General features: G+C 53.7%; 1 protein-coding gene and 1 long non-coding RNA gene across 5 annotated transcripts in view; one reads left to right on the forward strand and one right to left on the reverse strand.

Annotated features, from left to right (window-relative positions):
• TNRC18 (trinucleotide repeat containing 18) overlaps window positions 1-13,139 on the reverse strand; it is a 55,093-nt gene extending 41,954 nt beyond the window's left edge. For all 4 annotated transcript variants that reach the window (XM_039560487.1, XM_039560489.1, XM_039560488.1 and 1 more), the window contains exon 1: window positions 12,882-13,139. In XM_039560487.1, the coding sequence (XP_039416421.1) occupies window positions 12,882-13,083 (202 nt within the window). In that variant the 5' untranslated portion in view covers window positions 13,084-13,139. The remainder of the gene's footprint in view (window positions 1-12,881) is intronic.
• LOC109143597 lies at window positions 11,566-12,208 on the forward strand. The gene is made up of 2 exons (XR_002043868.2): window positions 11,566-12,006; window positions 12,103-12,208. It is a non-coding gene; the product is annotated as an uncharacterized LOC109143597 (long non-coding RNA).
• Window positions 13,140-14,449: the final 1,310 nt, after the last annotated feature.

Raw genomic sequence — 14,449 nt, forward strand, 5'->3', positions numbered from 1 at the left:
GGGGAAGTGGGAGGGAAACAGACCCCACGTGCTCAGCCCACTTGGGGTTGCCAAAGGTCCCTGTGAGGAGGGAGACGACAGAAAGCACCCCCAGGCAGAGCTGGGGAAAGAGGGCGGGCAGACATGCCCTCAGTAGAGGGGGCTGCCACTGGTCACCTGGAGTTTTAAACCCATGGGGCTCTCTCTGACTTGGCCCCTCACACCTCAAGACTGAAATTCAATCCCAGCTGGACAAGTCAGTCAAGGCTGGGTTGTTAAAGAACCAGACAGGAGGAGGGCATGCTGGAGGCAACATGCTGGAACTGAACAGATGCCCCTGTGGACACAGCTCCAGCCAATAAGCCAGGCTACACGCCTGAGGTGACATGGGTGTGTGCCAGCACTGGGAAAGCTGCTCCATCCCTCCTCAGCTGTAGGTGACAGGCTGGCACCTTCAGTATCCCCGTACTGCCCTCCACACTGGCTGCCAACCTGCTGCAGAGGGGACAGCTCACCTGAACACCCATGAAGGGTCAAGGACAGCAAGTGGGAGCAACATGGAGACACCACTCAATGAGGAATTCACTCTCCCAGTCTGATTCCATGTTTCCAAACTAACCCAAGAGCACCAACACACCAGAGAGAAGCAGCATCCACAAAGCCTCTGCTCATGCCTTGGGACAGCCTTCCAGTTGGAAAAGACTCTTTAATCAAGTCCAGCACAGCTGGACAGCCCTGGTGGCTGACATGTGATAACAGGTGGCCACATGCACTGCTGGCTGCAAAGCATGCCAAGCAAGAGCCATCCTCAGCTTAGAAGCCACAGCCCTGGCACCGGAAGACCAGTGGCCTCCAGCACCCCGAGAGAAGTGAAGTAAACTCTTCCCCATCAGCCCCATCTGCCCGTTACACGTTTCTGCCGCTTATGAAACATTTCCAACTGCCGGCATCTCGCCCCATCCTCCCTGGCCACAATGGACAGACACGCTGCAAGGCCTCAGGCTGGCACCACGCAGTGCTCTGCAAGGGGCTGTGGCCACAGAAGAGCCTGAGCTATAAAGCCTGGCTCCTTGGACCCTCCAGTCTGAGCCTAGCAAGGCTGGGAAACACAGCGGTGAAGATTTGGATTTATTATATATGGGATGTTTTGAACTCTGGGCACTCAAGGGAGATTTGCAGCCCGGCTGCAGCCAGGTTCTCAGCTGGCTGCTGGGCGCAGCACAGAGCAGGAGCTGCAGCCACCCTTGGCCGGGAGCACAACCACCTCTTCCCCAGTCCAGCTAGCAGTGCCTCACAGGCAGCCAACTAGGACAACAGTCCACGCCACAAACAGCTGGATAAATGCTTACGTCCTCCCCGGCAGGGAGGGAGGAAAGGAAAGCAGGGAAGGTCCAAGCACAGCGAGCACCTTCCCACCACCGGCAGAATGGACACCACACTAGCTGCCTGTGCTTACCATGATCAGTGCAGCCCTGATCCTCTCCGTGCAGAAGCAGCAGATTCCCAGGGAAGACTCTTTCAGGGGTCCCCCCTCCAGCACACACCTCCCCATCTCTGCCCCGCGCAGCTCGGCGAGGCACAGCCACAGCTATTCCTCATGCACACATTTATGGCTGCAAACAGCTGCGAGCCGGAGTGCTGACAGTGTAAATCTTTGCCACCTCCTCCCCTGCCTGCCAGGGCAGCTCCAGTGACACCCGAGGCACCGGAGCCGCTTTGACTCTGTGCCATGCACGAGACACCAGTGATACGAGCCTCTGAACAAGCCGGGCTGAAACCAAAGCCCCCGGATCAGATGTATGTGGACTCCAGCGGCGGCTGGTCCCTATCGCTGTCCCCAGCAGCTCCAAGCTGCTGTCACAACCCACCACCCTCCGCTCCAAAAACTGCCCCAAAAGCCATATTTACACTCCATGCCATGGGACTGGCAGTAGCTTCAAAGCCCTAATTTACAGCCTCAATTCTCTGCATCCCCTGAAAGCCTTCGATCCCATCCCCGGGAGCCAGAACAGCCAGGGCAATTTAACTCCCCATTTGATCTTCTAAGGGCCATGGTGAGCTCGGAGACAGCATCCTCTGGCGGGGGGTCCACACTCCCGGCCTTTGCTGACTTGAACAGTGCCGCGCCGCTTTCCTTCAGCTGCACAAATCATTACCTTAAAAGCCAAGGCGAGTTCTCCCTCCAGCTCAGTACAGCTCTGTATTGTTTCTTTTAATTTTATTTTATTCCATGTGGGAATCTGTGTCCAGGCCGCTTTATTTTTAAGTGGCTCTTACTCAATATTTACTATCGCTCGCAGCTGCGTCAGCACAGGAACACTGCGCGCTTGCATCAGGTTTCCGACCAGCCCTCCCGCAGCCATTCCCCCCGTGCTGATGCCATGCCATGATTTTCCTGCCGTGCCACCCTCGTGGTGAATCACCAGTCCCCCACAGCCATAGGATACTGAAGGGCAGGGTGTGAGCATAGGACATGGGGGGGTTCCCTGCTTTCATGGAAATAAATATCATCAGGCAGAGCCCTGCCACTCACCTCCTCCTCACCCAGGAGCTGGAACAGCCCCAACAGCCTGGAGATGGCAGAGGAGGAGAAAATGGGAAGTGGCTGGAAAGGCTCAAGGGACTGGTGCTCATGCCTGGTTCTGCCCCAACGTCCTGTGGACTTACTTTCCACCGTGCAACAGAACAAAGGCAATCCAAGATATGCCAGTGCCTCAGGAAAAGGACACCAACAGGACACCCTGAAGATCCCCCACAAGGTCACCCACCAGCTCCCCATTAACAGCATCTCCATGGGGACAGCAAGAAGCCATCTGGGTGGGGACATGAATCGCTCTAGCAGAATGAAGGTGGCTTTTCCTCACATTGGAGGAGCCAGGATGGAAACCATCCCAGTGGGATTCTTGACATGATGCGCAGCCAGTCCACTCAGCCCGAAACACGGGGTCTGGGTAGCACCGATCCGGTCCCACACTAATCCTGACACTCAAACCAGTGTCAACGCTCCTGGGTCACTGCCAGCTGCTACAGCAGAAGCTTCTCCCACATGCCCCCAGCCTGAAATCCCCCACCATGTCGGATGTCTCTCCTTTTCCACCGGCATAATTAAACCTGCCACCCCAACAGGGGTCCATCGAAGCCTCCAGGCTCTCACTACACAACCACACAGCTCTCCTCAAATAGCAAAGAGCGACTCAGTGGGATCTTCAGCTCCACATTTACTAAAATGCTGTATGGAAATAGAAAAAATAATAATTTAAACTCTCAAACTGATTAGCAGAATCCCCAGGAATGCGGAACCTGGCTGCTAGATTGCAGTCTCACCTTCCTCTCCTGATTTTCTAGGACAGCATCAAAATGTGTTTGCTCTGGTTGGGTTCATCCTTCATGATGTTGAAGATTCTTCAGCCACTGGTGTTGAGCACAGGGGTTCTAAGACTGACTCTGCTACTGGCACTGGGCACACACTTTCAGTACAGGTGCTTCCCCTCCTTTCTAAGCAGAGAAACTTAACCCAACCCATTTTTCTAAATTGTATTATTGTTTTAATCACCCAAACTCAGTGCAGAAGACGATACAAACAAGTGAGCTCCCCCACCCGGAGCCCTGCCTGCACATTTAACCCAGCACCACCCACGAACTGTCCCGTGCCTTCATTAGAAAAGAGCTCGTTACCCTTCACTGCCAGAGCCCAGAGAGCTACAGGAGCTCGGTGGGGGAGGTTATTGTGGGATGGCACCGGTGCTGGTCCCCACATCACCTGCACCGAGTGCCTGCCAGCAGCAATTAAATCAGCCTTCAAAGAGAGATCCCAGCCTTCCCAGCACCATTAGCTGTGCCCTGGAGGGAACACGGTCTATTTTCAGCCACAATGACTTAAGATCAGGTCACCAGCAGGTTAAATGGGACTGTGCAGCATCATCTCCCTGCCCTCCCATTGAGAAATTAAACACTGCTGTGTGATGGGCAGCAGCAGCCCTGGACACACACCAGGTGCCCACGGAAAGGTAAATGCCACCTGCCTGCTCCTCTCCTCTGCTTCCCATCACTGGCCATGGACACCCACTGCCCTGGCTGCCTTCCCTCTGCGTGGCGTGGCAGGTGGGGGTTCACTGCAGGATCACCCCTGGGTTCCTCCCTGCCTGTCCTCTTGTCCAGCACAGTGACAGTTCAGGTCCAGAATGGTCCCCACAATGCCCAAGGCCAGGAGTGCTGGAAGGAGCTTCGCTGCCCCCCCATCCTGCAAACCCAGGCCCACACAGTGCCAGACCAGGGCTGCTCATCTCGCCCCCTCCTCCCGATGGCCCAACTGCAAATCCCCAAAGCTGGGGACTGCCCCAAGCCACCAGTTCCACCAGGGTTTCACCACAGCCACCAGAAAGGTGGCATCTCCCCACAGAAGCTCCATCTGCTTTGCTGGTAGGTCCACCACTGAAACCCAACCAGCCACCCCACCACTAACATCTGGCAGGGAGGCAGCAGCTGGATGTGGGTTTGTTTTGCCTCCCAGGCTCCTGCCAGGCGCAGTCAGCACGAGCCGGGATGACTCAAAGCCCGGGAGACGCAGCCTCCATCGCTGCTTATTTTAAACCCTCTTGTCTGCAAAGCAGCTGCTGTGGCTCAGCACCTCTGGGGGTACTTGCAAAGGGGGTGGCACTGCAAAGGGGAAACTGAGGCACAGACCCACGATCAGACCTGGACACCACATCATCAATGCCCACATGGTCAGCAGTCACTGAGCACGACACAGGGAGTCAGCAGCAAGAGGTGATCAGCTCCGAGAAACACCCCAGGGCTGCAGCAAGGACATTGCCAATGACCCAAAAGCGTTCATCAGCTCCGGCTTCATGATTCCCCTTGGATACAGCATGGCCAGTAAGTGCAAGGTGAAGCCAGATGCTCCTGCATGTGCTGCTCTGTGTGCCACAGGAGTGAATGCATCCCTCTCCCAGAGCCCAGCACTGACTTAAACAACACCTGCAGGGGCCTAAACCACCCTGGGAAAAATTCAGCAATGGGCTGCAGGCATCTGGGGGCGGAAGAAAGGGATCCACACACGGATCAGAATCTCGTAAGACTCTTTCTCTTAGGAAATCAGGCTCAAAAGCTCAGCCTCTGCGCCCAGCCTCTCCTCTTGACCCCACACTCAGGCTTTTTTCCTTCCAGAGGCTCCTGCTCCTCCCACACCCTCCTGAACATCAGCCCACGCTACCTCTTCTGCACGAGAAAAGCGCTGAACCATGAAGCAAAGGGGTATCTGTGGCCGGCAAACACCCAGGACCCCACACCTCCCCGCTGCCGATAATGGGAGATAAACACAGAGGCAAATATTATGGCAGTGCGGTTTAATTCCTGATGAATTATGCAAATCCGTATTCAAATGGAAGCACAGCCCTTGGGCTCTTGACAAATTGCCAAGCTGGCCCTGATGACACCAGGCAGGGACGGCCAGCCCTCCATCAGGTGAGGCACTACATGGGTGCCCTCTATATGTACATATACACACGTATGTGCTTGCACCTCTCAGCTAGGGAGACCCAAGCAGCACTTGCAAGAATGGTTCAAGAGGGACTTCTGCATTTCTCCCTCCTCCCAGCTGCATTTAGTGTGTCCAGGGAAGGCCACCAAGCTTTCATATCCTCCACAAGATGGAAGCAGCTTGGCCTGACAGCAAAATGCAAAGCAGGACAGAAGAGAAAATTCACCATGTCCAGGGCTCGGGAGAACAGGCGGCAGAGGGGGGCACGAGGGGAAAGCCTAAAACACTTGTGCCAATACGACTGTCAGCCCTGAAGCCGAGGAAAGGAAGATCTGTCCACAAAATAGTCACAGAGAGGGTTCATCTGATGAAAGTAGGAATTTCCGATCCCACACAAACCCCGAACATCCATTAAAAGTAGCAGAAGAATTGCCGCTTTGTGTCACTAATCTCATTAGGGAGAAAGCCCCGCTGCAGTGCCGGGATTGCAAAGGGAAACCCCGGCACGCTGCACACTCCAGGAGCCCAGCACAGTGTGCCTGCTCATCCGAGCGGAGCCGGGGCTTCCACCGGCACCCCAGCGAGGTGCCTGCACCCTTCTTTACTCACCCACCCGGATCTCTACTCGCTGGAGCATTATCCGCTTGGCTTGCGTGTGACACGGCATCTGGGATGTCCCCACGCCCAGCAGACCAGGACACAAACACCAGGATGACACACATTGCGTGGCGGTAACGCGGGAGCTGCCTCATGCACACACAGCGACCGGCGCTGCCTGCGAGCGGTACACAGTCCAATCCCTCCAAAACCCTTCCTCCCCACCACAATGGCCACTGCCGATACTACTTTTTAATTTTTTTTTTAATTAAAAGCAATTAAACCAAATGTGTTAAAAGCATATTCGAGCCACGGGGAATTCTGCTGAGAAGGCATGGGGGAATGAAGGAAATCAGGGGCAAGAAATCCAACCACCGAAGGTAAAAAGAGCTCTTTGCTGGCAGGGATGCATCGGGATGAAATGAATGGAGACAGAAGCAGGAGCAACCTTTACAGAAGTTGCCGGGGATACAGCTCCAGAGAGACAGGGCTGAGTGTCTTAAAATTTCTGTTATTCCTCTAAAAAGGCATATTCCCTCCTGAATACTGCTGCTTCCCTTGCTCCGAGCCCACCATGTTTGGCTTGCCTGCCTGCATCCAGCTCGCTCAAAATGGCTCTTTGGCCACTGCTACGCTGGCAATAAAATTTATTCCCAAGGTCACTTCAATCCTTTTGCCACTATTTCAATCTGGCTGGATTTAAACAAAACGCAGCCTCAGACACACTGAGCCCCCCCTCAGCCCCTCCTTTCTGCCCATCACTTCCCTGATTTAGCGATGCCAAACTCTCAACTACCTTTCGCTTCCCATAACCGTCAGCAGCAACAGCTGGAGAGGAAAACGGGAGCATATTGTGCACCCAACAGCTGATCCTGGCGGCGTGGGGAACAAGCCCAACTGTCACCGCCACGGCACTGCCGGATCAGGCGCTCCCGCCATGCGTCCCCCAGCCAGCACCCACGGGGACCGGGCTCAAGGGGCTGTGTGGTTGCCATACCCTTGATGTTTAAGAGCTGGGGAGAAGCGAACAATAAGCAAAGCAAATAAACAGCAGAGAGGGACGGCATCGGTGGGTGCGTCGCGATGCCTGCAGACATCCAGCTGTGCCATCCCGGAGCGAAGCCAGCCAGAAACACGGGGATGGGAGGAAACATGGGGAGAAGGAAAATGCCAAATCCTCATGGCGAGGGTGAGGCAGACACACTGGAGCAGTCCCCTCCCAAACTTTGCTTTTTGAAGAGCATCCCCAGCTGGCAAAGCCAGTGAGAGGCTGTGCAGCTGGACACAGCACTGCTCCCTTGCCCTGGCTCCAACAGGCAGGGAACTCGGGGCTGCCCTTGGCTCCTCCACCCCGCCTGTATTTTCAGGTTGTTCAGGGCGTACCGTGCTCTCCATTTCAGCAGCGAGGCTGAACAAAGCACTCCCTTGTCCTCGGCACCTTGAGCAGCCAATGCTGGATCGCGTTTCCTAACCCAGACCAACATCTCCTCTTCCCGGCACGGCAGCTTTCGTGTCAGCACATGCCAGCCTGGCCCCGATTCCCTGCACCACCTCCTGCCCGGAGCTTTAACTGGACCAGTTTAGTACACGGGGAAAACACACGGGGCCTTGTTTGGACTCGTCGGGCGCTAACCCCAGCTCGGGGAGGTGATCCGACACCCTCGCGCCGGTCGCAGCTGCGGCCGAACCACAAGGCGCTCACCTGGAAGGCTGCCGTAATGACGTTAATTCCCCGTAACAATGTTCATTTCCATATTCATCAGAAGATGGTGAAATGACAAGATGGGGGGTTATTTACTATATGATTATAAACTGATTTCAGCTTTACTCTGGGTTATCCTAGGAAGGAGATCTAAAATTTCCCTTACGAAAGCCCTGCTCTGCTAACCACGTCTGCAGTGAGATTAATGCCCAGTGATTTCCATTTCTCCAACAGCTGCTGTGCTGGGAAAGAGCAGGAGCTTGTCCCCAACAGCAGGGACCTGTCCAGTGCCCCATGCCACCCCCGGCTAGGATTTCTAGTGCCGGCTCATCCTCCAGATCAGATTTTCTCTGGCACACTATCAGTCAGGGATGGGACCCATGGTTTTCCAACCCCACCAAGGAGACTCTGTACTGGGTAGAAGGCAAGGCTCGCTCCAAGTGGGAGAAAGGCTGCTAGAAACCACACTAATAATTGACACCTTTACCAGCCTTGTGTACCAGAGGCAGGGACAGACTCCTGCCCGTTCACCTGGGAAGGTGTTGGAAACCCTCACACAGTGAAGGATCCCACAGGACCTTGCTCTGAGCAAGTTTACGTCACCACGTTGGCCCTTGGGCTCTTGTCCATGTTCCAAGCCCAAAATCCCTACCAGCTACCACTGCTTGGGACGGGCATTTCAACAGAGGCTGCAGCACAGGGTGTACAGTCCTTCCCCACTGCCCCTGAAGGATGGAGATGCCACCCCATAGCCCACCAGGACCCTGGGAAAAATCACTGGGACATCAGAGAAACACAGGAGCTCACAGCAGGAGACTCCCAAAAATGCACAAGTTCCTTTTCCACCACCATTTCAGCCCAGAGACTGCTCCTGCCTTCCTCACAGCCTATGAGCTGGCCGCCAGCCCAAGGGAGCTGCAGGGACATCACTCCATGGGATGCCGGGTGTGAAGAGCAGAGCGCAACGGGACTGAGCACAACATCGCTGCCCAGCACAGGCCAGCACCCACCTCCCCGAGCCCCACCGGGACAGGCACACTCCCTGCTCTGCCTCAAACATGTCTCAGAAAGCATCTCATTTCACCAGGGCCCCAAGGGAGGGGAAGCATCCTCCCAGGCAGGTCTCCGGCCGGTCCGCATTCCTCCCAGTGTTACACCGAGCCCCTGCCCCAAGGAGCCCCCTGCGCTCAGCCCCTCGCACCACCCCTGGGCGGGCAGGGAGGGGGAACCGCGGTTTCAAGGGCCATTAAACACCAATGGTATTTTCCTTGCAGCATCAAAATGTGACCAAAAAGAGCTGTGCCGAACCATGGGAAAAATCCCGCCGCTGGTCCAGGAGCCATCGTGCTCCGAGCAATGCAGAGGAACGGGGCACGGATCACTCCGGCACTCAATCCGTGCTATCCCGGTCTCTCTATCAGCAAAGCAAGTTTATCATGGATGCAGTTTGATGAGCAAATTGTGCTTCCACTGGCACTGCCGACGGCAAAGCCTCCTGCAAAATCTGCGGGCTCAGCAAAAGCACCATTTTGCCATTACAAGGATGGCTATGGTGGGATTTTGCTGGCACAGCAGCGCTGTCCTGGGGGATGAAAGGGTATTTTTATTTCTTTTCCTATGCTCCTACCTGGCCCAGCTGTCTGGAAAACTTCTCCCTGGGCACAGCAGGCCTGGAAGGAAGGACAGTCTCCAATCTGCCTTAAATCCCTGCATTTGAATGCACATGCTAATGTGAAGCAGGAAAGCAGGGAAACCAAAATCTCTCCCCTCTGTCTGCCTGCTTTCCTTCCAGCCCGTGCTCTGGAGCTGGATTTAACACAGTCAGCCCTGCTCATGGTGGTGCGTCCCCTTTCCCGGGCGCTGAAAAGTGTTTCTGAAGCGTATTTTAATGGAAGAGGCTGAGCATCCTTCTATACAAACACAGATCTGTTCCTGCAGTCCCCCACCCAAGAAAGGATATCTCAGCACAATAAGCACATTTTTATGTGCAAAAAGCATATTTTCATTAATTACTGTTATTTTAAACTCAGAGAGTCTTTTTTTGGGTGTGGGTGATCCTTGCTCACACACAGCCCCGCTGCTGCCTGGCAGGGACACGGTCCCAGAGCAGCCCTTCGCAATCGTGTCTGAGGGAGCCTTTCCCACCTCCCCCAAAACACAGAGTCTGCCAAGAACAACATGCTCCTCTGGGATGGAGGCGAGACCAGGACCCAAAGACAGTGGGATAGGGAAGGAGCAAAACAATAAACTCCCATATTTTGAGCTGCTGCAGAGCAGAGCGAGCCCTTGCTTTAATGGACTCATTCCATCGATTGCAGCCTTTTTTTAAGCAACATCTTCCCAGCAAGCTCCAGGCATGAAATTCCATTGCAAACAGTCCCTTTCCTCTGCTATCCCTCCACAAGGCCCATCGGGAGCACCACCCTTCCCTCCTCAGGGATGGGGAGATGGCGATGCCCAAGAGTACAGAGGGGACAGAGAATGGCATCCCCGAACTGAGCGCCGGCTCAGCTCCCGCCTCAGACTCCAGCTCACTCCTCCCTCCATGCACTTCCAACAAAGGGGCTTCTGTCCCTGTCCTCCCGGCCTGCACGGCAGCAGCCAAAATGCCACCACCAAGCCGAAATCCCCCAGAGAAGAGCAGAGCGTCCAGGGGTCACTGGACACAGCCCAGGCACTGGGGCAGAGCCCTGCTGGCGGACTGAGCAGAAGGTACAGGAAAAACAAGGAGTCGGTGCCGGCCATAACTGGATTCTCAAATATGGCCAATCGTGCTATTTTTACAGGGGCGTATTTATTTTCGGAGGACGCTGGGATGGATTCAAGAGTCTCTTTCTTCAGCCCGGGGTATTTAAGGATCGGTTTGAACTGGCTCTATTTAAAGGCTTCGCCTCCTGCCCACTTTTCTTAACCCCCTGCACAAGGCCTTTGCTATCCACCCCTCCTAAAAACAAAACAAACCCCCCAAAAAAACACAACAACAACAACAAAAAAAACCACCGAAACCACACACCAACAGCACTGAGAACACAAACCTACAAAGGGCCCCTCGGTAGCAGGAAGCAATCATCATTTCAGGCGATATTGTTAAAGCCGTAAAAAACAACAACAACAAAAAAATATCCCTGCCTACCCCACTGCTGCGGTTTAATGAGAGTTTCAGCTGTTAATTGTACAGATCTTTTTAATGGAGTTTAGCCTGGCTGGGAATTGCCTTGACGAAGCCGAGCTTTGCGAGGATCGTGCCGGGGAGCGGACAGGGAGGTGCACTGAGGTGCAGGGACGGGGGATTTCAACTCCCAGAAAAAGGAAAATAAGAATAATTTAAAAAATAAAATAAGAACACAATAAAAAAGAATTGGAGGTATCACACACCCCACTCCCTCTGTGAGGGGACCCCAATCTGAGGCTTCCTTCCAGTATGGTGGGAAAGCTCCCAGACGGCATCACAGAGATTGGCCAGCTTGGAGAGACCAGAGCTCTGTGCCTCCATTCTGACCTGCCTGGATTTCAGAAAAGGAAACTTTGGGAGGAGAAATAAAACAAAACAAAACAAAAAACAAACAAAAAAAAATAAAATTACCCAATAAAAATAAGAATAATTTAAAAAATACCAAGAACCCACACTCGGTTTGGCTTATGATTGTCCAGATGAATTTTTGCAGAGATTGTATTCTGCTGCAGTAGGAGGTGGAAAAAAATAACCAGGGGAAAAAAAAAAAAGGGAGGGAAAAAAAAAACCCAACACAAAAGGGAAGGAAAAAAGAAGGTGTTTGCCCATGTGCTTGGCTTCGTAGCCCAGTTCGCTTTACACCTCTCCTCTTTGCACCTGGGAAATTGGCACTGCCACCTAGTCTAAAACTAATAAATCTTTTTCCCTCGATTCAGGCTGCTTCCTTCTCTGCAGATGTTGGCAATCAGGTTTGCAAATTTCAAAGTCATTCATCCCGGGCGGCTGGGAGAAAAGCAGGTTTATTATTGCAAAACCTGTCACCCTCCCAACGCCTAAAGTAAACTCCGAGTCACCTCTCCACGCCCAGGGGAAAGAAAGGGGAAAAAAAAATTTTAAATAGTCAGAGAGGGAAATCAAACGGTCAGAAATCCCTTACGTCCTCCCAGGGAAAGCAGCGAGCAGCAGTGTGGGCAGGAGAATGCGGCAGCGTCCTCCCAGCAGTGCTGGACTCCGCGAGCCGCTGGGAAAGGGAGCTCGGAAAAGGGGAAAAAAATAAAAAGCCTCCAAAAACCAAAAGTAATTTAAACAAATAAATAAAAAGCTGACTGTGGAAAAAAAAATACACTGCGTATATTTCAGCGTCTGCCTCTTTTTTTTTTTTCTTTTTAATAGAAATGCAGACGTGGGGCTGCCCGAGAATGAAGCACGCCGAGAAAGGAGAAAAAATATAAGGACGAAGCAGTCACTGCATAGAAGTTTTGTTTCCGTGTTTGAAAAATAAGAATTGCCGAGAAAAAAAAAGAAAAAAGGAAAAAAAAAAAAAAGAAACCCCACCAAAACCAGCGGTGCCGGCAGCGCTGCCCGGGGGCAGCGGGACCTCAGCGGGGCTCGGGCTGCACTGGGCAAGAAATCACCAAAACAGCTCCTTTTCACCCCTTTTTTCCAGCCCAGGGATATTTTTTTTGGCTGGCCGGGAAGCACAGCGCCGGGCAGCGCAGCCCGGTCCCTCCGCAACCCGGTCTGCGCCTCTCCCAGCTTACCCGAAAATCGGATTTATTCCCCGGATTTATTCCGCAGCCGCCGCGGCAGGGATTTTCCTCAGCGCCAACAAAACCGTACGCTGGACGAGGGGACTTCTATCGGCTAGGCGCGATTTTTCCCCCATTCCCCTATTTTTAACTCCGTTCCCTTACTTTTCCACCATCACCCTATTTTTTCGTACTTCTTCCATACTCCCCCTATTTTTTTTTTGTCAAATCAAAACCACGCGAAGCAGAAGACACTTGGGGACAAGACGCGAAAAAGCTGCGAGCGCATAAATATATGATTATTATGACGATATTTGTATTTTGGGGGGGGGGGGGGGGGGTGGTTAAAGCCCGATCCCGGTTCCGCCGCCCGCGACCGCGGAGGGAAGGCGCGGGGGTACCGGGGGTTCCGCGGAGCCTTACCCGGGTGGGAGTGAAGGCTGATGCCCGATGCGAGGAATTTTCCGGGCTGGAGGGCGGCGGGGAGCCCGGCGGCCATGGGCCCGGCGGCGGGGGCCAGGCGGCCGGTGGCTCCCAGGCGGTGGCTCTCCATGGCCAGCCCGGAGAGCAGCGGAGGGGGGCCGTGCACCGAGCGGGGGGGCCCGAAATCTCGGCCATCCATCATCCACTCGCCGGCTTCACGGAGTCTCCCGGATCGCTGTCGGTGCCCGCCACCGCCTTCCCCCCCCCCCCGCCCCCCAACCCCCCTCCTCCTCCTCCTCCCCCAAAAAATCAGATGGTTTTCAAAAATAAGGCGTCCAAGCGTCCCATGGCGCGGTGCAGGGAGCCAGCCCCGGCGCGGCGGTCTCGGCGCTGCCTGCAAAGAAGAAAGAAGGGGGAGGTGCGGTGAGCCGACATGCCCCGACACCCCCCTGTTCACAGCCACCCCCAAAAATACCCCCCAAAACCCACCCTCACCTTCCCGGAGTGGGGGTAGAGAAGGGGGGAGAAGCGGGGAGGAAAAAAAAAAAGTAAGAAAAACTTGTGGCAAAAGGCAGGAACAAAAAAAAAAAAAGTATTTAAAAATAGTATTTTAAGAATTTAAACTTTTTTTCCAAGAGTTACATTTGTCACCCGGCCGGGCCGGGAAGCGCCCGCCCGCAGCCGCAGCCTGGCTCCGGCGGGACCGACCAGCGGGGACGCGGCACCGCGCTTCGCCCCGGAAAACAAACACAAAAATCCCAAAACAGGGGAAAAAAAAAAAAAACACCCACTCAAATCTTTCTTCTTTTTCTTTCTTTGTTTTCCTGGGGTTTTTTTCGGTTTTTTTTTTTTTTTTTTTTAATTTTTTCCAACCCTTTTCTTTATTTCTCCCCCGCCGCGGGGTCCGGCGGCGGCATCCCTCCCGCAGCCCCGTTTCTCTTTCTCTCCTCTTTTGGAGCTCTTCCCCAAGACTCCAAACCACCGACTGGGCTTGTTGTTTGGGCTTTTTTATTTTTCCTTTTCCCAGCGCCGCTTTCACTCGGGAAAACAAAACCCGCATTATCATTTCCCGGCAGAGCGAAAAAAAAAAACCAACTCAACCATATATATAAAATTATCTATATTTGTATTTGCAGCCTGATGAAAGGCTCCACTCGCCCGCCGTATTTTGCACCGGGATAGCGAGAAATAATAAACACTGCGGGGATAAAGTGGAGGTTCTCCCCTTCAAATCCTCCCCAAGCGCTACCGGAGCCCCGGGAGCCGCCGCTCCAGCCCCGCCGCCCGTCCCAGCTCCCGGGCGGGCGCTCCTAGCGCAGGGGAGGGATAATTAAAAAAAAAAAAAAAAAAAGAAAAAAAAAAAAAAAAAAAAAAAAAAAAAAAAAGAGGGGAGAAATAAAAAATTATACCCCGAAAAATCTAACTGCTTTGCTTTGTTGTGATTTTTTTAAAATTATTTTCGGGTGGATTCTAATATTAATTAAACCCTGCCTGCGTGGCTGCTTGGGGCGAGCCTCACCCCGGGAGCTGCGGGATCGGCCGGATCCCGGCTGGAAAGTAATCAGTAA

The sequence above is a fragment of the Corvus cornix genome, chromosome 14 (assembly GCF_000738735.6).
Source record: "Corvus cornix cornix isolate S_Up_H32 chromosome 14, ASM73873v5, whole genome shotgun sequence".
In the NCBI taxonomy this organism is placed as follows: Eukaryota; Metazoa; Chordata; class Aves; order Passeriformes; family Corvidae; genus Corvus; species Corvus cornix.